The sequence below is a fragment of the Cibotium barometz genome, chromosome 65, assembly GCF_041138505.1.
Source record: "Cibotium barometz isolate CiBa-2024 chromosome 65, ASM4113850v1, whole genome shotgun sequence".
In the NCBI taxonomy this organism is placed as follows: Eukaryota; Viridiplantae; Streptophyta; class Polypodiopsida; order Cyatheales; family Cibotiaceae; genus Cibotium; species Cibotium barometz.
Genome location: NC_141110.1, coordinates 21,373,819 through 21,398,027, shown reverse-complemented (window position 1 = coordinate 21,398,027; position 24,209 = coordinate 21,373,819). Strand labels below are relative to the sequence as shown.

At 41.3% G+C, this 24,209-nt stretch overlaps 1 protein-coding gene across 1 annotated transcript; it reads right to left on the bottom strand.

The window, feature by feature from the left end:
• Positions 1–14,767: 14,767 nt before the first annotated feature.
• LOC147603047 (uncharacterized) lies at positions 14,768–18,732 on the bottom strand. The gene is made up of 5 exons (XM_086797239.1): positions 17,743–18,732; positions 16,006–16,479; positions 15,517–15,894; positions 15,370–15,437; positions 14,768–15,267 (listed from the first exon to the last, which is right to left on the bottom strand). Exons 1-5 carry the CDS (start codon positions 18,631–18,633, stop codon positions 15,063–15,065), a joined length of 2,016 nt encoding a protein of 671 aa, XP_086653365.1. The 5' UTR covers positions 18,634–18,732; the 3' UTR covers positions 14,768–15,062.
• Positions 18,733–24,209: the final 5,477 nt, after the last annotated feature.

Sequence of the window (24,209 nt, the reverse complement as noted above, 5' to 3'; positions counted from 1 at the left end):
CTTGCGGACTGTCTCGATCCCACACTTCTTTTGTAGGAAGTTCCTAGATTATTTGATGCACTATCGTCCAGGCGTAATATCATCCCCGATGAGTTTTCCAGATCTTAAGTGCATGTATGTATGATTTGATATAAGATAGTATCCAACCCAAATTGATTCAATTCCTGGTTCTATCGCTTTGTGTAGGAGGTGTGAATTAGCAGAGAATAATTCACATCGTAAAATAGCAGGACTCAGTTCACGTCGTGAAAAAATGGTTCACGTCATGAAACTATAGAAAAAATGGTTCACGTCATGAAACAAAGAGTGTTTCATGCCATGAACTACTTCAAAAGTGTTTCACATCGTGAAAGTCTACTGCACTTTCACGTGATCCAATTTCCCTCCTTAAGATTAAATTCCTTCTTTAGCCGACCCTCACAGCCTTAGTTTTGTCAATTCGTTGGTTTTGGTCTTCTCCTGATCCATAGGGTGGGTGAATTGCGTAACAACTGACCCAAGGGCGTCTGGACAGGCATGGATAACACAGCTGCTAGGCTTCCTATATCCCTGGGTTCCTTAGATATAGAGTGTTCTTCCCATCAAGGTGTGTCGTATTCTTCCACGGGGAAGAAATGAATGGACCCCCCCAACTCATTTTCCTCGAACATTCTAGTCATTGTGTTTGTTTGGGAGTTAGCTGCCTTCAGTTCCTTCCGGAATCAGGGTGGGTAGGTTCAAAGCCCTATTGTAGGGTGGTACATCCTGTGGATAGATGGTATCCCTTACTCGGCTCGCCCTAGGCTTAGTTTCATGAATTTGTTGGTACTTTTCAACTAGGGCCTTGGCATCTTCTAACTTCCTTATTTCTTTGTCAGCATTAGGATATTCACCAACTCCCTTTGGGGTTGCTGGTTGTTCTTCTTATTTTCCCAGGTCTAACCCTTCCAAATTGATCCCTTGACCCCCCTCTTCCTTTGATTGTGTGGATCCGGTATCAATTGTATCTTCTTCAACCCCTCTTCCTTTGATTGTGTGGATCCGGTATCAATTGTATCTTCTTCAAATCCATCTTGGATTGTAACCCGTGTGATCTTCCCAGATTGTACACTACTGGTACGAATGGTGGCCTAATTTAACAGTAGACGCTAAACCACTTGCTCGATAGGGAGACGATTGTACACTACTGGTACGAATGGTGGCCTAATTTAACAGTAGACGCTAAACCACTTACTCGATAGGGACAATATTTGATCATATGATCAATTCCACACTTAGTGCAAGTGAGCACTGGCATGTCATTGGGCGTGGTCACCACTTGTTGTGGCTGGTGTGTATGAGTCATATTCTTATTTGGGCATTAGGCTACTCGATGTGGCCCACTGCAGCCATAGCACTATAAAGGTCCTCTTCTCATATTTGAGTTAATTTCCTTGCCCTTCCACTGTACTATGGTTTGAAACACAAGTACTAGTGTGTTATTCTATAGGACATAATACTCTGGCGTGACCTCACCCATATCCTCATAGTAGTCCCCGCTAAATTCTAGTTCCCGTACTGCTAGTTCAATATCTTCTGATGGCTCTTCAATCACTACTTGATTGATGTTGGCCTATGGTGGTTGTGGCAGTAGAACTAGTGGTGGCAAGGGCGAAGCGTCTTGTACCTGGAACATCCCCCTAGGTAAGTAAGAAGAGTTGGGTTGTACAGCAGTGGCAGTGGTTTGCACAGGTGGTGCCGGCAAGGCCAGTGGGGCTCTATTTGTTTGCGATTGTGCTATATTTTGAAACCTTGAAAATCTACACAATGATGTGTCATGATTGTCCAAATTTACACAATGCGCACAATACAGTAATGGTCTTGCCCTTAACTTGCAGACATTCATCAGTGGTTGGTGGTATGGTTTAGTCTGCACATGGAGCTGCACATGGAGCACAACACTAGTTCCCTGTGGGGGTAAAGGTGACTAAGCCCATGGCCCGACATCTCTCTTCCTTCCCTTACCTTTAATTTCTCCAATATGGCATTGCTAAGCTCATCCACAGTCATGTCTGGCTTGTTTACTAGAGTTCCAATTTCTTGATGACTCGAGACACACGAAGTCGTGGGTTGCTGCCAATGTTCTAACATCCTCAGGTTGTGGCAATTCTAACATGTTATCTTCATATTCGATTGCCAATTTTCAGCATGCATGAAGGGTAGCTGGCTGACTAGTACCAAGTAATCATGCATTTTATGGTCTCTAACCCCTCTCCTGAAACAAGGTAACAATTAATCATCTGTCAATCTTTCTCGAAGTTTGCATCTTAAATTCAAGTGTTTCAGGGCGAGAAACATAGTCTCTCATAGACTCATTTGCCTTCTGTTTGATGTTATGTAGTTGGGCCACAAGGCTCCATCTGTCACCACCACTACGTGCAAAGCTGGGCACAAAACATTTTTTAACCTGGTGAAGTTAACCTTGTTCTTAGGCTTAAGGGTTCTAAACCACTGGTGAGCTTTTCCTTCTAAGGTCAGCAAAAAAGCATGTATCATGGTCACATCACTGACCGGTCCACAGGTTTCACATGTACATTCAAAAATCTCTACATGCTCAATAGGATCTCCATCCACAGAGAACTTTTGGACAAGTTTTGAAATGATAAGGGGTTTCATCTAGGAAGGTCGAGGTTCTAGAGTAGAACCTAACTCCCTAGCCATCCCCCTACCCATCTCAGCTGTAATATTTAACAAGTCTATCCTTGTGCCTCCATTAAGGTCCATGGTTGGATCGTTTTTAGGTCTCTGGGGAATTGCTCCCCCTTTCTAGACCTCGTCCCCTACCCATATTGACTCTTCTTGGTATCTCAAGTTCGTGGACTTGTCTGGTTGTCGTACCCTGGTGGGATTCCCCAATAGTAGCCTCTGTGCGTCTTTGTGTAATTAAGAGATCCATATCTTGTGAATGTAGGGTGATTGATCATTATCTCTATGTCCTTCTTGGTATAGAGCCAGTCCTCAACTTCTACAGCCAAGTTGGCTATGTTACCGTCTTCTTCTCTGCTTGTAAACCCTTCCTCATTGATGGGTTCCACTTTCACGTGATCTAATTTTTTGGCAAACTGAATCATGTCAAAGGTGTCAGGATAAGGGTTTCTTTTTTTGGAATGTAATCCCGAGATTTTTGGCAAAAATCTCGGCACTGATTCATGAGTGACTCGTAGCATGAAATTGTAGGAAAATGGTTCACGTGTCGTGAACAACTTCTTGCCCTTTCATGTTGAGTTTTTCACGTCGGCAATTTGTAGTCTTGGGTGCATAATACTTATCCAAATGATGAAAATTAGGTTGTGCCAATGCTAGGGAATGAAATGCAAGTTCCTGGCTCAATCAATGGTCCCTTATGTTTTTTATTTTTTTGAATTTTTCAAAAAAAGAAGAAAACAACACACAACCTGCTTCTTCACGTTGGTGTTTTTTATGGTGCTAACATCAAACTTATCAAGAGTAACCAATGAATCCTTTCCTAAACTACTTTCTACAACATTCACAGCATCAAAACTATAATTTTTTTCTCAACCACACACCTTATCCTTCCATTTACCACACACCTTATCCTTCCATTTACCACACAACCTTATCCTTCCATTTACCACACAATGCATTACCAAAATGCAAAGGCAATAGTGAATACTATGCAATGGGAGCTAAAACTCAAAGAGTATGGAAGAAACAAAGGTGTTTCCCCGGCAACGGTGCCAAAAATGTTATGCTTAACCACACCTCCAAGAGAGAACTCTACACGTTCATTTAATGGATGAGCAATGGAACACAACTGTCGTGGGGTACTTTACCAATGCTTCAAGCTCGTGTCTCTTGAAGCCTCCAAGCTTGCATGTATGCTCCAAACTCCAAGCTCCACCTCCACACTGTCACCGTGGATTGCTCACACCATCACATAGGCCAATCACACTCTCTCACACTCTCTCATATAAGCATAAACACACAAGCATGAAAGAGGCACCATGCTAGATGCTCTCACTCCTCACTCTCTCACAAGTACAAGGGAAGAGCTCTCAATAGCACAAAGGAGATGTGTCTTTTCATTATGAGAAAATACCTTATATACAATTGGCCCATAATCACACTTACACGCCCAAAACTTACTAATTAGGCCTTGGGTGGCCAATGTCTCATAATGTACAACCTTTATAGTGCCTTTACATGACACTTATTAATGTCCTCAATTGAGGATCATGGTGTTAATCCAAATAGGATTAACATCTTCTAAAACTGTCTCCTTTCCCTTCAGATCCACCCCCTTTACAAGCCTCTTCAGCCCTTGTGGACCTGGTGTTGTCACCTCTTCAATAACCACCTTGTCGGCAGCCCTATTCCTCTTCAATAACCACCTTGTTGGCAGCCCTATTCCTCTTCAAAGCAGGAGGAATTGAGAGGATTTCTACTACCTTTCTGGCAGAGGTTGTATGAACTTATCATACCTATACCTAACTCTGTCATGTCCTTGTCCATTAGTGTCACCCTCCTGGCATGGGCAGCACAAATGTTATTATCATTCAATAAATCTATAAGGAAGTCCTCGGATGACTCTTGAAGACATGCAAGGGCACTACTCTACCATTTAAAGTAACCTTTTGCCTTTATTCTATTGCTAATAGATCTGACAATCCTCAAGAAAGGAGCTTTGGGAGGATGAGGAGATTCACAGCCGCCTGTGCCTTCCTTATCTCCACAAACATTTTCCTTTACCTCCTGCAAAGAGACCAGAGCCTTTGAAATATTCCTGTTAGTGCTGGGTTTGACCTCAGGAAGCACAGGTTTGTTTTGCGACGTCCTTTGGAACGTCCTCTAGAAGATCTAGAATCGGCGCTGGACTTGGTGCTGGATCTGGTGCTGGCACTGAAACTCTCCTGATAGTCTGTTTCGTGCTCGCCATGGCAATACTAGAAAAGAGAAGGCAGAGTTAGTAGCCAGAAATCACTCGACCACCATCCACCGCACGATAAGGTGAATCCAAATGCGGACCAATGTAAATATCGCACAGTAAACGAAACAAGAATGTATCAATAAAATTCACCCAACCGTCCATGAAGTGATATGTCGATTCTAAAAGATGGAGAATGGCCATATTGCACCGTGAACAAAATCAATGAAAGAAAAGGGGAAGAGAAAAAAACTTATAGGCACTTGAAACAAGGGCTGGGATGGTTGGCGTGGAGAAACGCAATGTAAAAAAAGCATGAAAAAAAGAAAGCATGGAAAAAAAATATTCCTCCTTTTTATAGAGCAAAACGTAATCATGACGTCGACTACGTCAACCCTACACGTGGCAATTTGTGAATGGATGATGACGTAAGCCCTACCATGTGGGCTCAATTCTAAATCATGTGACGTCAGTCCTATTATTTGTCCTATATAAAGATGTCTTTTGATAATTTCCATACCGTCCACGGTGCGAGTCGGGTTTTTCCATTATATGCCATGGCCCATACCATCTACACGGTGCGATAGCTACATTCGCGCTCCATTGCTTTTCCCTTATCGCACAGTGAACGGTTTCCAGCTAGATCAAAGCAATGATGGAGGTTAAGAGTTCTCACTTGTTGTACAATGTAGCAGATGACATGGATGATGTATTGTTGGAGGAGATTAAGGATGAGCCCAGTGCCACAGAGCATCTCTTTGATTTGCTGAGGAGAGCTGGGCAAGAGAAATCCCTTTCCCATGTAGAACCTATGTTTAACATTCCTTTCAGTCGTCTGGAGGATATTATCAAGCACATAGTTGGAGAGGAAGAGTGGACAGAGTATTGCAGGTTGGTCGGTGGAGGGACCATCTTGGATGGGTCCATTACATATGTCCACATGTCAAGCTTCGCAGTCACCTTGTCTCAAAATTCAAGCATGCCAAAGAGGTGGGACACTTCCTCAAATGATCAACGTATCAAGATTTGTGTTGACATGTGCCCAATGCATGGCAAGAAATGCAGGTTGCTAGAATATCATTTTGTGTTTGTTGCCTACCTCTTTCTTCATGCTGATAAGGAGGATTACACAAAAGAGGAGCTCAAAGGAAGGACTGATAAATCAAAACAGTCCTTTATTTCAAGTGCTCAGTCTGCCAGAAGAAGAGGTCCTGGACCTTGTGTCCTTTATTTCAAGTGCTCAGTCTGCCAGAAGAAGAGGTCCTGGACCTTGTGTCCGAGAAGGAGGAGGAACTCCTCAGCATAAATTTTGATGTGGCAAAGTTTAAGGCCTCCACCATCATTGATGAAGGAATGGCATCTGTGAAAAGATACAGGGGAGAAGAGAGCTTGAGCTCTCGCAAGCACACACACACTCATAAAACCCTAAAAGAGAACACACAAGGTGAGAGGCTGAAAATCTTCTTCTTCTTTACACAACACTCAACACACCATATACAAAGATAAGAGTACACACAATATGAAAGGTACTCAACCAAATACATACTAGGGTTCTCTATAGTGTGAACCCAACTAAATGAGCTGGCGCTATAACTATGCCAGTCTATAGAATGGCTGTCACACAGCCTGTCATCCCACTGGCTGCATATCACCCATGATCTCACAAACCATGCCAATGGTGTAAGTGTGGGGCCTATCTCCCAGGCGGGTCATCAATGTCCACCGCCTCACTAGATGAGCTTGATATCTCAACACTCCCCCCCGAGCTCAACTCCATCTCATATACACCAAGCGAAGCCCTGAATTTGCGGAGCTTCTCTGGTACTACCCAATGCTTTGATGAAGATGTCAGCGACCTGATCCTATATGCTGACATAAACAAGGTCAACGTCTCCTGCCAAAACCTTCTCTCTGACAAAATAGTAGTGGACCTCTATATGCTTCGTGCGAGCATGAAAAACTGGGTTCCTGGTTAACTATATACTGCTAATATTGTCACAGAAAATGACAACTTGTCTATCCACTGATAGACCCAAATCTGCAAGTAGCTTTCTCAACCAAGCTATCTCATAGCAGCACCTCTGTACTCGACCTCTGTATACTGGATAGAGCAACCGTATGTTGTTTCTTGCTACTCCAAGTCACAACAGCACTCCCCAAAGAAAACATGAAGCCACTAGTAGATCTTCTATCTGAGATACTACCAACCCAATCAGCATTTGTGTACCCATGTACACATATCTCTATCCCAATTTCATAAAATAGTCCACAATGCAAAGTAGACCTCACATACCTCACTATGCGTCTCAATGCATCCAAATGCGGCTTTCGAGGAACCCGCATAAACTGACTTACCAACCCAACAGCATAGCTCAAATCTGATCTGGTGATCGTCATGTAGATCAAGCTTCCTACTATGCGCCTATACATAGTAGGATCCTCCAAAATCTCTCTTGAATCTGCACTCAACTTGAATTCAAGCCTTGTAATTTTACGTAAGAAGGTTTAGTCAGACTTCAATAAGATGGTGAAACTTTTGACCAAAAGTAAGACAACCACAGAGGAGCGACAAAATTTCAAGATGAGCTTTTTAATTTTAAAAAGTCCATGGTTGATACATGGGGTGAAACCAACATTACACACTACATGGTAAACACATTTGCTCCTTCCTACTGGATATTAAGAAACGAGTATGAATAACTACTGACTTTGCTTAATTTTTATGCAGCACATTCTTTATGCTCATGATGCATACTTCATGAATGAGTATGGTTCTTTGGACATGTGGAGGTCTAACATGAACACACCCTTGGCCCTAGGGGACCCTTTGGTTGGAGCCATGGTTTCCAAGCACAACCAAGCAAGAAGAACTTGAAGCTTGTGAGTGATGTGTTTTACATGGTTTTTTCAATTAAAACAAAAGGTTAGACAATCTTACATGAACACATCCTTGGCCCTTGGGGATCCTTTTGTTGGAGCCATGGTTTCCAAGCACCGCCAAGCAAGAAGAACACCGGCAACAACTACTTGTGGAGGCAAAGGGCTATTGAGCAAGAGCAACGGTCTGCAAGGCTCTACCAAAACGCGCATGTGCTTGAGATGTATTCCATTGCATGGCCATCTTGCTGCTGTAGGCACAAGGGCTCTCAAAGCCACGGGTTGAGTGGTGGAGCACCTGCTTATCGAGGCTTTCAATGTCTACCAAAACTGTAGCATGTGCCCATAGCTTGTAAGGTTGAACTATCTGTAGAGTGGCCAGAATAAGGTTCCAACCAACTGCTTGGTCACCTTCGTGGAGTGCACCACACTTGGTCACCTTCATCATGAGAGCTTGGTCACAATCATCATGAGAGTTTGGTCACCTTCATCACTGCTTGCTCACAATCTACAACTTATTCTGTTCGTTGAGTTTCTCGACACTGCCCGTGCATAGCCAACTGTACAGAGGAGGGGCACAAGGCACGCATCGCCATTGTTCCAGGCCTACCACACCTCTCTACGCCACGAAATCGCAGCCCTGTCGCACGCTTTCGAGCGCGGCTGGTGGTGCTTCTGCGCTCCTCTAGCACCTTGGTCCACCAAAATGCAGTCGGAGCGCTCTACAACCTCTCCAGAAGCCACGAAATGCCGTGGTGTCATGCACGGCATCACCTACGAGAGCGAGACCTCAACTGCGAGCCGGGCTGTTTTTGTGAGTTGTGTATAGTGGCCCAAGCGCGGTGGACAAGCTCACTCTTGCAGTGGTGCAGCGGCCTGCATGATGTAGGTCAAAATAGCAGAAAGCCAGATCACAATAGCAAAAAGCGCAGCATGCGATGGAGATCACAAGAGAAAAAAGCGCAGGAGCAAAAAGATGTGATTCTTGCACATACATCCAAAAAAAACCCCCTACGTTTCTCTATTTTTGGGAAGAGGGGTGTTTTTTTTTTAGCAATTTGGATGTTCAACATCCAAATAACATCCAAATTGCTACAAAAAACACACACATACACTCTCCTAGTTTGCAAGCCTTACCACACTCTCCTTCACCTACTCTATTGTATCTAGCAGCATGTTGCCACATGTCTCATCCATTCCAACCTCCCTAATTATTGTATCTAGCAACCTCCCCTATTTTAGCAACTACTCTCCCTTACTCTCTATATAGCTTACTCTGTATATACATCAGCCTTCCTACACTAATGCTCAACAAGCAAGCCATTAGTCCATTATAGTTTCACGCTTTTGAACACTAGACACAGGCTCCTTTGCCCCATTTGTTTCTTCTCATTCACCAAAATTTCAACACTTTAAGGTGTCTTTAGAGGATTTTAAAGGGATAATAGAAAATATGATTATTTTAATGTAATACTGGCATGGTATAGCTCACAAATGAGAATACAAAAGAATGAGGGTCTATTTATAGGTGAGGGAGGTCACTAACTGAGTCCAACTAAGTTCTAGAATTTTTCAGCTTCAGTTTGGACAAGATTTGGACCAGTTTAGCTCTCATTTTGATCCAGTTTGATCCAAGAGGAGAGATAAAAATATCACAATTTTTCTGAATTAAAAAACCTTCCCACACATGTGAAGAAGGTGCCTACCTCAAGAGTCCCCCTCTCCTTACCAAGGTGTCAAAAATTCATCATTTCTCCAAAATATCTCATTTTTTTAGTAATATCTCTTAATTTTTAAGTAATAAACCTTGTACTTAGTCAACTCTTCATCTTACGTAAGCATTTTCTCATTTTTGGATATTTTCTTTTATTCTTTGGATTTATCTCATCCCAACACTTGGATTAATCCTATTGGCCCATAGAAACCTTGATTGGACCATAATCCAGAAATTTCTGAAAATCTAGACCCTTAGGCTAAGGTCTCTTATGTCGTTTTTAATTGATTCCTAATGCACATTGGAAAGTTCATTTTGAACTTCTGTTTTAGGGAAAACATTTTAGACACTAGGAGGATTTTTATATCCAAAGATATCTCAATTTTGGATTATCTCTCTCTAGATATTTTCTCTCTCTAAGCCAAAACAGGGTAAAACAAGATCTTTCTCCTATTTCAGAGAGGGGAATAATTACAAGAACAAAAGGGGAGGTTCTTATACCTTTACTCCTCGAAAGCTGGAGGGAAGAATCTTACAAGAGATCACTCCAAGCTACATCTATACAAAGAAAGACTAGACTTTGTTTACTATTGTTGCTAAGAGCACCTACAGCTCTGATACCATGTAAGAATATGGCATAGCAAAAAAAGATATAGCAAGAGAAGATTTTTATATCCAAAGATATCTCAATTTTGGATTATCTCTCTCTAGATATTTTCTCTCTCTAGGCCAAAACAAGGTAAAACAAGATCTTTCTCCTATTTCAGAGAGGGGAATAATTACAAGAACAAAAGGGGAGGTTCTTATACCTTTACTCCTCGAAAGCTGGAGGGAGGAATCTTACAAGACATCACTCCAAGCTACATCTATACAAAGAAAGACTAGACTTTGTGTACTATTGTTGCTAAGAGCACCTACAACTCTGATACCATGTAAGAATATGGCATAGCAAAAAAAGATATAGCAAGAGAAAGTACACTAGATAATGCAATAGAGAGAATGGAGAGAATTTTGAAACTCTGATTATACCAAACAAGAGATAGGTACAATATGATGGTATTGTCCACCTGTGCGCTCTAGTGTAGAGCTTAGATGGTGATTTAGACAGACTCTAGATGGAGGGCGTACTGAGAGTATAGGGAATATCTGCTCACAAGCATTGAATTCCACACACAATATGCAAAGCTACAAGAAAGGGTCTCCTTTTATAGGTGAAAGAGAGCATCTAGGTGATGTCATAGATAACATCATATGATGTCATGTGATGATATCATGGGTGATATCATGCTTACATCATAGATGACATCATGATTACATGATGATGTCATGGATGACATCATGCTTACATCATATATTGGTATCATGCTTAGGTGACGTGATGACATCATGCTTATGTCATGATACTGTCATCACACCTCATATTAGAGTAGCTTTATGCACAACCCTCTATTTGTATCCTAGCCATCTCCTAACCATCAAACAGTCACAACTACGACTCCTTCTAGCATCTAAGCTAGGGTTCCCACTAAAGATATGTGCACCAATGGCTTCTCCTCATAATGGGAGCCATAATGGGAGCCGTACAAATGTGCACCATACATCAATGTGAGATACATGCTGAGAGGCAAGCATTGAACATATACTAATAGTAACATCATGCTTGTTATACATGTCCAATTTATACAAACCACCTATTGGGGTTAATGAGCCAGTAATTATAATATGTTTGTCATGTTCTCTGTCACAATGCATTTATCAACTGTAAATTCAGCATTAAGACCTCCCATTGCTAAAGTGGGCACAGAAAGCAAAACAACTCAATGTTTATTATGAGAGGGCTCGATCCCTTATATACAAGTTATGAAAAGCAGGAACTCTAAAAACAACGGTAAGCACTTTGCTAAAAATACTTTAGTGGGAAAAAGCTTATAGCCTAAACATGGAACATGCTAGAGTGCTCCGATTTCAATGCCTTTTGATCTGTTTCTTCATCTTGATGTCCTCAATCATCTTGAACTTGTTATTTCTTTAACAAGAGAGAGTTAGAAAGAGAAAGTCAAAGAGAGAGAGAGAGAGAGAGAGAGAGTTAGAAAGAGTTGGCCAGTTCGAGGGAATTAGAGAGAGAGAGAGAGAGAGAGAGAGAGAGAGAGAGGGAGTTATAGAGAGGGAAAAAGAGTTAAGGAGAGAGTGAGTGAGACTCACATAGAGAGAGAGTTACAAAGAGAGAGAGAGAGAGAGAGAGAGAGAGAGAGAGAGAGAGAGAGAGAGAGAGAGAGAGAGAAAGTTAATGAGAGTTATAGAGAGAAAGTGAGTGTTAGAGAGAGAAAGAGGGGGCAAAGGGGGGGGAGAGAGAGAGAGAGAGAGAGAGACAGAGACAAAGAGAAAGAGAGCGGGCAAAGGGGGGGAGAAAGAGAGGGGGCAAAGGGGGGGGAGAGAGAGAGAGAGAGAGAGAGAGAGAGACATAGACAAAGACAGAAACAGAGACAGAGAGAGACTGTGTGTGTGTTAGAGAGAGAGAGATAGACAGAGACAGAGAGAGACTGTGTGTGTGTGTTAGAGAGAGAGAGAGAGAGAGACAGAGAGAGACTATGTGTGTGTTAGAGAGAGAGAGAGAGAGAGAGAGAGAGAGAGAGAGAGAGAGAGAGAGTTAAGAGGCAGAGAGAGAGGGAGAGGGAGAGAGAAAGTTAGAAAGAGTTACTGAGAGAGGGGAGAGAGAGAGACAAAGACACAAAGAGAATCAAATTTTTTTGAAAAAGGTATTTTGTTTTGTTTTAAATGGAAAATATAAAAATGAGCCTAAAGGGGGGAAGGAAGAGAGAGAAAAAGAGGGGACAAAGAGAGAGAGAGAGAGAGAGAGAGAGAGAGAGAGAGAGAGAGGGAGAGTAGAATTAGTTTTTTTTAATGTTTTTTGATTTTTTTAAACGATAAAAATAAAAAGAGCCAGAGAGAAAGAGAGAGAGAAGGGTAACCCCGCTGAAGATGGGTCTGGGCCATTAATGTATATGCTATATACGTGCATACATACATTACATACATGCACATATGTATATATACATATACATATATATACATATATATATACATATATATATATACAGATATATACATATATATATACAGATATATACATATATATATACATATATATACATATATATATACATATATATACATATATATATATACATATAAATATATATATATCATACACATATATACACATGAATGCATGTGCATGCACACACATGTATATATGACCCTTCAAATTAACAAGCAAAACATTATGTTCTAATCTTTCTTTTGCACTATGTCAAACTATTAGGTGGATAGGGAGATCCAAAATGAAATTGAGGACTCAATAGGACATATAGCATATCGATGAAAGTCTGTACCTTGAAAAAATTAGTATTCACATAGAAATATATTTATATAAAAATTACCCTCAAAATCATATTTCAAAGTGGAAGCTACCTTCAAAAATTTTCAAGTCTCTAAACAACAAATCAATCGAGTTTGTGGCCATATTTCTATTGTGGACTTAAGTTGAGACTTGCGTAAGTCACAAATCATCTAAATGTGTGTTATATCTACTAGTTCATTTTTTTATTGGTTAATTTCTAAAACAACGTGCATTTGCTATGATTGTTATGTATGTAAATTTAGAGCATCTTCAACATATATGCATGGCTCTAGCTTCCTTGGGTGCATCTATTTACAATTGCGCGGTGAGTTGCATCAAAAAGTGGGATTGCTATGGGATTTCTATTGAGCAATTTTGCTCAACCAAGTTAGCAATAGACATTCCCCTTGAGGCCCCCGATGCTTTCATCAAAATTTCTAACACTATTATAGACATTCCCTTTGAGGCCCCCAATGATTTCATCTTTTCCAACACCTAAAAGTCACATTAACACATGGTAACACACTATGACAGTATCATTCAAGTGCATTTTCACATAAATCTATATTTGCCTTGCACCAAATCTACATCTAACTACATTTCATTTTTTTATTACAAGTTCATCTTCATTTTTGTTTTAAAACTAGTCTTATAATTTATCCATAAGAGTGGCTTTAGCAACAAAAATTGCTCTATGTCAATTTATAATTTAAAAAATACAAAGAAAATAAATTTAGAAACTCATGATACTAATACTAATCACGCACATACATATCAATAAAGTATTTTTCAAAAAAATTAATTACATAATATATAATCTTAAAAATCCTAAACTTAGCTAAAAAATACCATAATAGCCTTGTCTTTGAAAGAGTCTATTTCAATTGACACGCGATGCACACCTATGGCTTAAGTTACATATTGAAGAATTTGTTTGTTCCTCTTGTAGCATGCCTAAGCTTTTTGATGAAAAAAATATTAAGTCAAATTTATAAAATCATTGACTACGCAAAAATTGTTTAAATGATGACCACGCAATCTCTCTATTTTGTAAATATATTTGGTGGTTGATTTGTTTCGACTAGTATTCTACATCTAAATATTTTTTGAAGGAATACAATAAATAGTAAAAGCTTTTTAACACAAGTCTCTAAGCCACAAAATAGGCTTTTTTTTACTAAAGACAAGTATAGAGACGTGACTAGGGGGAGGCTTGGTCGGATTCCTCACAATCTTTCATAGAACTTTTTGACTTGAAAACCTTTTCTGCTGTCCTTCCATGTCAAATTGAAGTAAATACACACTATTTTGCCTAACTTTTTGGTTTGCTTAATTAATCAACTATTTTTTGTGCTTAGGATTTCTTTCAAATGACTTTTTCAAGGCTACCCCCAAAAGATTGAGGCTACACATATTCTTCCCTAGCCTGTAATCTATTACAGCAGACGCAAGCACCTATCTGGTGTAATGCACTTTGCACGTGACCCTATGGAGGAATTTGTGTCTTCTGATTGTGCAAACCACCCTGCGCTGCTTAAGCAACTGTGCACATTTCAACTCTTTTTTCTTCACCCGCGGCCACCATCACACGCCTAAAAGAGAGTACTTCCTTCCTTACATGCCACGTCAAAGCTTACAAGTAATCTAGAATGATTAAAATGAAGATACTTGACACCCTCAAATTCTGATTAAATGGGGCCCTAGAATCGAGTGAGAATACTTAGACCTCAATCGGTGGCATCAGCCATTCTATCTGGTTTTCCATTGCGTGCTTACTACGTGCAGATCCAAATGCAAGTGGGTAGTAAGGCTGGTTGGGCAGAGTGAGGACGGGAGATCACCCATCCAAATCCAAGTTTAAAAATCCGTAGCAAGAGGTAATATTTCAATGCCATTCCATGTAGAAGTAAATTCTAGACAAAATTTTCTGGTGATTACTAGCCAGAATCGGGAGGGGAAAGGGGGATGGTGTTGTCCCCGGGGGGGGGGGGGGGGGGGGGGGGGGGCGGGGAGGGGGGTTTTGCGGAGGTTGGATTTGGGCTGAGATGTACACAATATACAAAATTGATGGAGTGCTCCTAATTCCCTGGTCCAAGGGATTCAAAATTGGGAATATCCTCCACCACCAAGGCCACCAAAAGCATATACTTTCTTTCCTTCCCTCAAACTCATCTCATGAAAGCAGGTGAATGCTGTGCAAAATTGAAAGCATCCAACGGATGGCCATGCAAAAGCGGGCTACCATCAGGTCTCAATAAGCCCGGAGTAGGTAGTAAAAATGGATTGACAGTCCCACTTGGAGTGGTCTCATTCATATCCAAGTCTTTACTGCTCCGAATGTACTCATAAAACTCAGCGACCTGCTGGGCATACCTGCAGGCAAGGAGAGCCATACAAAGTCAACATGCCAGTAGCACTGTGCATTCAACTCGGTTGCAGAAAAAGAAAAAAAAGGCAGAAGTTCAAAATCCTTACTCTGCCCTTGCTTCAAGATCTCTATTAAAATCAATTGATGCTTCACAGTCCAATATGAGGGCAGGTACCTAAAAGCCAAATCTCCAGTTCAAGAATATGGAAACTGTAAGTTCAAACAGCTAACTTAAAGCAGAATATAGTTCTTACCTTTCTAATAGAAGAATGCAGATGGTCTCCTTCCAGATAAAACACATGATCCCTAATTCTTGGTGGTGGAGGGACCCTATGGGGCCCAGATGGCCAACCACTTACAGAGTAGATACCTCCGCTACTCTCAGATGGAAAGAAGCATTGTTCATGCTTCTCATGAAGCCCTCTGAGATATTCAAGAGTAACACTTTGCTCCTCTGGCCTATTTCTTATGTGCAGCCTCTGAAGGCATGTATCTGGACTGGCCCTAAGATAAATGAATCCATCAGGAACAAGCCCTGGTAAGGCAGAGATAAAGGGATCGAACCACGATTCGTAGATGCGCAGCTCCAATTCACTCATCCACTTGGCTTCGTGAACAGCTCTTACGAACACCTGCAACCAAAATTGAAATGAAATAAGTTAATTAAAAATTAATCACATCATAGTGAAAAAACCACATCTTCCTATGACAAAGTTGCATGGGAAATACATGATACTACTTACCAGCCGATCACTGAAAATACTCCTTTCCATCAGCCTCAAAGGTTTCATCCCCTTTGATGTCTCTTGCTCTTTCATAAGCCTTGTTGCAAAGACATAGTTCTGGAAAGTATAGGCATATCTTTCTGGTTCATTGTAAAACGCATCAAGAAGATTAAAATGATCAGGTCCAACATCTTTCCACTTATCAACAGGTTCTGGGACAATCTCCACCATGTCCCTCAACTCAATGATCTCATTTGCTATTTTCTGTAGAAAAGTTGTTTTTCCCACACTGATGTTTCCTTCTACACATATCGTCACCTTTTTCTTTTGTCTGATACTGCTGCTTTCCTTGTCTGAATCTGACTGTTCCTTCAGCTCCTCGTCGACACAATGTTTAACATATGAAGTGATGCTCTCTGCATTTTTTTTGTGCACAATGCCCACAGAAGTTTGAAGATACTCCACCATCTTTTTGCTTTCATCATTGAGGAACTGAAAAAAGCAATGTTTTAGAAAATGCTCTCTCTCTCTCTCTCTCTCTCTCTCTCTCTCTCTCTCTCTCTCTCTCCGGAGAGAGAAAAAGCAATGTTCTAAAAAATGAGATCTCTCGCTTTAGAGAGAAAGCTGTTCTAGAAAACATAATTTTCAATCTCTAAACCAAGATTATGCTGTATAATGTAGCTTCATTTCACGTTAGCAAAAGTTTTGTCCCCACGTACACACATACAAAACTAGACTGCACATTCAACATCATTGAGCAACCCAATCACATACAGTTCTCAAGAGCTTGCCTTTCAAAGACCTTCAACCCTACATCTTACACCCTAAACCCTAGATTACTCACATCAGTGAGTTTCCCATTAACGTCAGAAGCTTATCTTCCAAAGACCTTCAACCCTACATCTTACACCCTAAACCCTAGATTATTCACATCAGAGCTTCCCGTCAACATTAGGAGCTTAGGGGAGCTTCACAAATGTCCACAAACAACTATCACCTCAAAACGGGATTTCCTCCATGCCTTTCACAAACAACTGGATGTTTCAAGGGTTTTCTGCTAAAGGAAAAACTTTATTGGTTGGATTCACCTACCTGGGCCAGTGGATGTCCACTGCTTGTCTGAGGGTTGGCTGCCAGTCATCTTTTTGGTGGGTCCAATGTAGCTTGTCCACAGACAGCTGTGAAATGAAAAAGTGTTGGACAACTCTTTTTCGCCAGTCAAATCATACCAAATAAGAAAGAGTTCCTTGTCCACGGACGTCCCCTTACCTTCCAAAGACCTTGAACCCTAAACTTACACCTAAGCCTGAGTAATTCCTTACACTTAAGCCTTAGATTACTCACTTCATGAGCCTCCCATCGACATAAACTACTCACTCTAAACTTTACACCTTAAAAACCCTAGATTACTCACATCATTGAGCCTCCCATTAACATATATTTCTCCAAGCTTACCCTCAGAAGACATTAAACACTAAAACTTACACCCTAAACCCTAGATTACTCACATCATAAAGCCTCCTACTAACATAAATTTCTCAAAAGCTTGCATTCCCAAGACCTTAAACCCTAGATTAACTCTATATGTACCTTCGGTTAGGCCTTAAACTCCAAACCCTAGGTTAGGGCAGCTATCCAATTAAAAGCTTACTTGCCAAAGGAAAACATATAAAACCTTAAAACTCTAGGTTACGCTGCTGGAATCCTTAAATCCTAATTTCTCAGCAGCAAGACAAAAAGAGAAAGAATAAATACCTTGTCCCGGTACAACTGTTTAAGCTCTGCAACTTTCCCAATGCCTTTAGCCGCCAGTTTCTCGAAGTTGCGGGGGCCTATGCCCGGGACGGTGAGAAGGTCGGGTGAATCGTTATGAATAGTTCGTGCAATCAGGCCACCCTTCCGCCTCCTCTCAGACCGGTTTCTGACTCTACTGGATATGGCGTCCAAGCCAAGCTTCCTGGAAGAGCGGCTACCAGCAGACTCCGCATCGATTTCTTCACATGAAAGAGAGGGAACTGATGCCACCACATCTTCTTCACAGCAGGTCTTAACTTGAATATCCTCCTGTTGCAGAAAAAGCTCTGCTTCGTTAGGGCTGGCCTTCTCTTCAAACCTAGCTTCTTCTGCCTTCTCTGTAACCCTAGCCATTCCTGTGACCCTTCCTGTTTCTGCTTCACAGTTTGTGGACGGCTTCCGCTCTTCTGGAACGCTTGGTAGGCCGTTATCTAATGAAAAGACGTCTTCTCGAAGTGCACACGTATGTATGGAGGCGCCCTGGCTTCTATGAAACAGGAAGATTGCTTCTATGTTGCTGCTGAGATGTTGCACGGGCTTCCGCGTAAAAGCGGCAGCCGTGAAGGAAAGCTTTTTCTGCCAATGGTAACCCGCAAAGGAGACATTCTGGACGCCATGGAAAGAAGGCTCCGAATGTGCGGCTACGGCGACCTGATGCATACTGTGCAAGCCAAGGGCCGAGAACCGCGAAGAAGAAGAAAAAGAAGCACGAGAGCTCTGTAGATGCGGCGAAGCTGCTGTTAAGAATTTCCGAGCAACAGCGATGGGGCAGCGGCAGAAAGGGAAGCTGTCGGCAGACAATACGCGAGACGATGCCCTGCGGCGAGCGACAGCAGCAGAGAAGCCGAGCATAACGCATGAGAGAGAAGGGGCGGAAGGGAGTGCTTACCGGGGGGCGCAGTTCCTCTGCAACGAGAAACGGGGAGCTGCAGCGGCGGGCATCGAGCTAGCGGAGAAGATGAACACGAAAAGTGTTAATGTGATTTAACGATCCTTTGGGGTCCGTTCCATACGGACCCCAAACTGTTTCAGCTCCGGACCCCAAACTGTTTCAGCTCCGGACTGATATGGTCAACCCATTTCAACAATTTTTGATCTCCTATCAAAGCTTGGGGCCATGCGGTGAGAGATTCTCAGAAATTCTCTCAGATATTGCCCACCATAGACATAACGAAGAAGCTCATCAGAATTAGGACTGAGAGAAGAGCCCTTAAATGCTTAGAGTTACAAAGGCTTGAAAAAAAAAATCAAGGGAAAATCCATCTTCAAGACCATCTTATCAAAATAAGAGAAGACCTAAAGAAAGAGGATGAAATCCAATGCCAACATATTAGACTCTTCTTTAGAGAGTGGTGGGCGGGCAAAATAGATCGACCCTCAAAGGAGATGTTCTCCATCCTCAAAAAGAAAACAGTGGCAGACCATGTCCCTATGTTAAGAGGTAATAATGGTGTCTACTCAAAATCAGTAGTAGAGAATCTTGACACTCTAAAGAAGCACTTTTCTGCTATTTTTCTAACTCACACAAGTATGACAGAAGAAAGGAAAATAGCTATGCAAATAATTGCAGACTGCTGAAAAAAAAAACAGTCCCTCAAAGTATTGTAGGCACCTTAGAAACAGACCTCACTTATGGTAGGCACCTTAGAAGCAGACCTCACTTATGGAGAATTAGAAAATGCCATCATGTCCATAAAGAATGGCAAAAGTCCTCGACTGGATGGCCTTCCTGCAGAATTCTTTAAAACATTTAAAGACTTCCTACTAGTTCCTCTTCTTGAACTTGAAGTTTGGAAAGAATCAGTAAAATTTGGGGCTCTTCCTTTTTGCATCAATGAAGGAGTCATCAAGCTTATCCACAAGCGAGGATCTAAAGAAGAGCTTTCTAACTGGCGACCGATCACCATGCTCACTACAACTTACAAAGTTTATGCCAAAGCTCTAGCCAACCAGCTCACGGGGCATTTAAAAGACTGGATAAGACCAGAACAGAAAGGTTTTATCAAAGGCAGATATATTATGGACGCCATTATTGCTCTTTGGGAGGGAGTAGAACATGCTCAACACACCCAGCAAGACTTTATATTCTTCAAAATAGACTTTGACAAAGCTGATGATAGGCTAGAATGGGATTTCATTTTACAATCTCTCGAAGATATGGGACCGGTCCCCAACTTCAGGAAGATGGTGCAAGTACTCTTAAATGCAACGGTAAGAGTAACTATCAACAGTAACTTAATTGAATCCTTTAAATTAACCCACCATTCCCTACGGTAGGGATGCCCTCTAGCTCCACTCCTTTTTGCAATTGTTGCTGATGCATTAGGTTGGTTAGTTCAAAGTGCCATGGAAAAGGGTCTTCTGAAGGGAATCCAGCTCCCAAACAACAAAGGGCAGATCTATCTCCAACAATTTGCAGATGACACCAACAGTCTTATCCACAATGACTCCGGATCAATTAGCACTTTTTGGGAATGCCTTCATGTCTTCTATTTGGTGGCAGGGTCCGCTATAAACCATTCTAAAACAGGAATCAGAACAATGCTAAATGATCCACCACAATGGCTATTTGATTAAGGATGTAAACTTCTGAATGAAGGACAAATCTTCAAACTTCTAGGAATCCTGATGGGATTTGGGGTCTCTATGCATCAATGATGGCAATGGATTCTGGACAAGATACAAACTAGATTCAGACGCTAGGTAGGCATGCAGCATAGTTTTGCAGGCAGAATTCTAGTTCTCAAACATATTCTTTTCCCAACCGCGATATATTTTCTGTTTTGTTGGCGCCCTTCAAACTCTTACTTAAAACAATTAGAGAGAATGAGCAGAAATTTTATGTGGTTAGGCAATGTAGAGGAGATGAAAATTCCCAAAGTAGCTTGGAAGGTATGCACCAAACCCAAAAAATAGGGAGGTCTGGGAATTCCCAATATTGTGGATTTCACGAATCGTATGGCGGCTAAATGGATCATCAGAAGCTTCATATCACCTCATGAAGACTGGGCCATCTTGCTCAAAAGAAATATGGAGCAATACAGTATTGGAGACTTCCCCAAGTGGAAGAAACTCCCAGAGTTGACGATTTTCTTTAGCACGGTCAAAATAAAACCGCATGGCAGCCCTCTGATTCAATCAATGTGGAAAGCATGGAATAGATGTAAATAGGAAGTACAATTGCATAGCAAAACCAAAAAACATGCACATGTATTACATCTGGATTCGGTGTGGAAAGCGTGGAATAGATGTAAATAGGAAGTACAATTGCATAGCAAAACCAAAAAACATGCACATGTATTACATCTGGATTCGGTGTGGTTCTCTACTGCTATAGCGAACAATATTCCTGCAGATCAATATAAACATGCCTTTAAACTCCATAAAAAGGGGGTACAAACTTGGGAGGATTCCTGATGCAGTGCTGGAAATAGGTGGAAATCCGACAGAGACCTCTGCATAATGTATAGACTGTGTCTGTAGAGCGGATCTTCTTCTGATTAACGATAGAATTCATCTATGGCCTAATGAGTGGTTGCCTTTTCTCCAGCTTAAAGGCCCTCTGTCCCATAAGGCCTTCTCTTGGAAATCCAAACGGAACCTGTTACCTATTCCTACTCTCCCATCTCAAGATCCTCCACTTCATTGCAAGCTGAATAACATATGGAACCTATTGTGGGATAGGAAACAATGGGGGGTTTAAATTCTCTAAAATCTGGTCGCCCATCATCCCACCAAAGAAATCTTGTCTGCTGTGGTTGATCATGCATAAAGCACTGTGGACAAATGCACATGCGCATAGCTTTGGATATGGGGACGATTTATGCCCAAGATGTTAAAACAATTGCTCATTTGTTTATTGGGGGTGTGCATGCAATGTGGATGCTTTGAAATTTCTGAATCGGTGTATCTCACCGGTCCAAACATGGGACTTAACTTGGATAGAGATTCTCCTAGGCCGATCAATTAAGTGTTATGCAGAGCTATGGAACATTATTCATGCTGAGTATTTGTGGGCTATGTAGATAAACCGAAATGAATGCATTTTTTATCGTATATTTCTCAATCTGATGCCTGGTCTGAGAGATGGTCTAAATTTGCAGATGAGAACACTTCATAAAGCCAGTATGCAAGTAGTCAAAGCACAGTACACAAAGAAAGCGATGGAAGAACTGATTCAAATGAACAGAGCACAAGAAGAATTCCAAGATAAGATCAGTCAAACCACAAAGAACGCCTGGAAGAGGACAGTCAAGTGGTCTCTGAAGTAATAGATCTACTCTTCAAAGATTCCGAATTACAGAAGTACATTCTAAATCTCACGAAAGTGAGAAATATGCTTGCTTGATTTAGTTTTAATTTTGTGCACTAAGTTATGCTTCTTGGAAAAAAAACAATTGTGTATTAATCTTTAACTTTTTTCGTTTAATATAGTTCGCGCTTTACAAAAAAGAAAAGAAAAAGACAAATAGTTTCCCATGCATTACTTTGCCGTGTGAATTCCTCCATATTTGGAAAGAATACTACATAATGTAGTGGTATGTATTTCTACTCCAAGATTCCTATGATTATGCTAATATATGCAACCATGTGCATTTCCATTACAAGTAGCCTCACCCCTCTTTGACGAGTAGGGACTCGGCACAATTCCACTCAAACATAGCTCCACAAAGTGAAATGTAGATTTTGCCCACCACATCTTCATAGCCCTTTTTATATTGACATATGCATCTCCCTATCTTCTTCTCATCAATCTCACAACAACCTTACCATCCAATGCCAATGTCCCGCTAAAGCTTACACTTTGGGACACGAATGATGGGTATCAGAACATCAATGGTTGCAACTTGACTTACAATACCTCAAACAAATTATGCACGGTGTTCACTCTAGTGAAGCAAAACTACTAACTTGTTGGATTCATCCCAAGACGATGGGTTGGACATAGGCACAAATCCACTCCAAATCAATAGATAATCCACTCTCCTCTATAAAGTTTCATCATCTCCTACTCTCTCTCTCTCTCTCTCTCTCTCTCTCTCTCTCTCTCTCTCAAAACTTGAAATTTTGCAAATGACCAAAGTGATGATTAGAACCTAAATGAACATTATACACAAAAAACAATATATTTGAAAACTATATGAAAATGTGGCACTCTAAACGTTTTACATACAAAAGTCCCCACCATAAGCAAAAATGTGACACTCGAAATCCCTAACATATAAAGTCCCCATAAGCTATATAATGGTCACCAAAAAATGTCATATATAATGGGCTATACTGAAATGTGGTAACCAAAATGTTTTATATAGGAACGTCATCATAACCTACATAAGGGCCACCAAAAAATCTCATATATAAAGACCCTAAACTAGAATATACAAAAAGATATAATACATCTAAGGAGAATCAAATGGTGCCACAAAATCTTTGTGTGCTGCATACGTAGAGCTTCACTCGTCAAAAGGGTGACATTTATATACTGTCATCCACATGCCCCCTATGGTCTCACCGTTGAGCTTTGTGTCACCACATCTTGAGTGTGGGAGGAGCCCCCATACCTCATATATCCTCACCATCAAGCATTGTATCTGAGCACCAAGGATCCTCCCCTTACCACACTGAGAAATCTTTTTTGGGGACACCCCTTCACCCATGTGATAACCTACCACCTTTTGAGACGTGTGCACCACTTCCATCATCATCCAATGCCCTCATGTTGCATGATTCTCACTCATCAACATTTGCATTCATGAATGAGAGCACCTACTCTTAGCACTTATATTTGTGATCTAGGATCCTTGAGTGCGGATACTTTGACCTCATTATAGCGATTTTTGAGGCTCCACCCTTGTTGCACCTTTCAAGGAGGATCCTCTTCATCCCTTCCATTTATGATGAGAGCACTTGCTCTTAGCACTTATATTTGGGATCTAGGATCCTTGAGTGCGGATACTTTGACCTCATTATAGCGACTTTTGAGGCTCCACCCTTGTTGCACCTTTCAAGGAGGATCCTTCCATTCCACGATACATTTGGAGGCCTGAGCTCCATCTTTTCCACCTTTCAAGGAGGATCCTCTTCATCCCTTACATTCCACGATAGATTTGGAGGCCTTAGCTCCATCTTTTCCACCGTGTTTCATTGGCCTTATTTGTTTGGTTACCATTCACCCACCTTGAGCCGCTTCGTGTGTGATCCTGGATTAGTCTACATTGACTTTCCATGGGCCTCATTGACACCACCTTCTACATCGACATGCCTTCTCCTGGCTTTTGCTAGAGAACTGTGACTCTAGCCTTACACGTGGGATCTTGGCATCTTTGGGAGCCTCTTTGCTAGAGCAATGGCTCTAGCCTCACACATGTGGGATCTCAACATACACCTTTGGATCTTGATATACACCTTTGGGAACCTCTTGAGTTCCC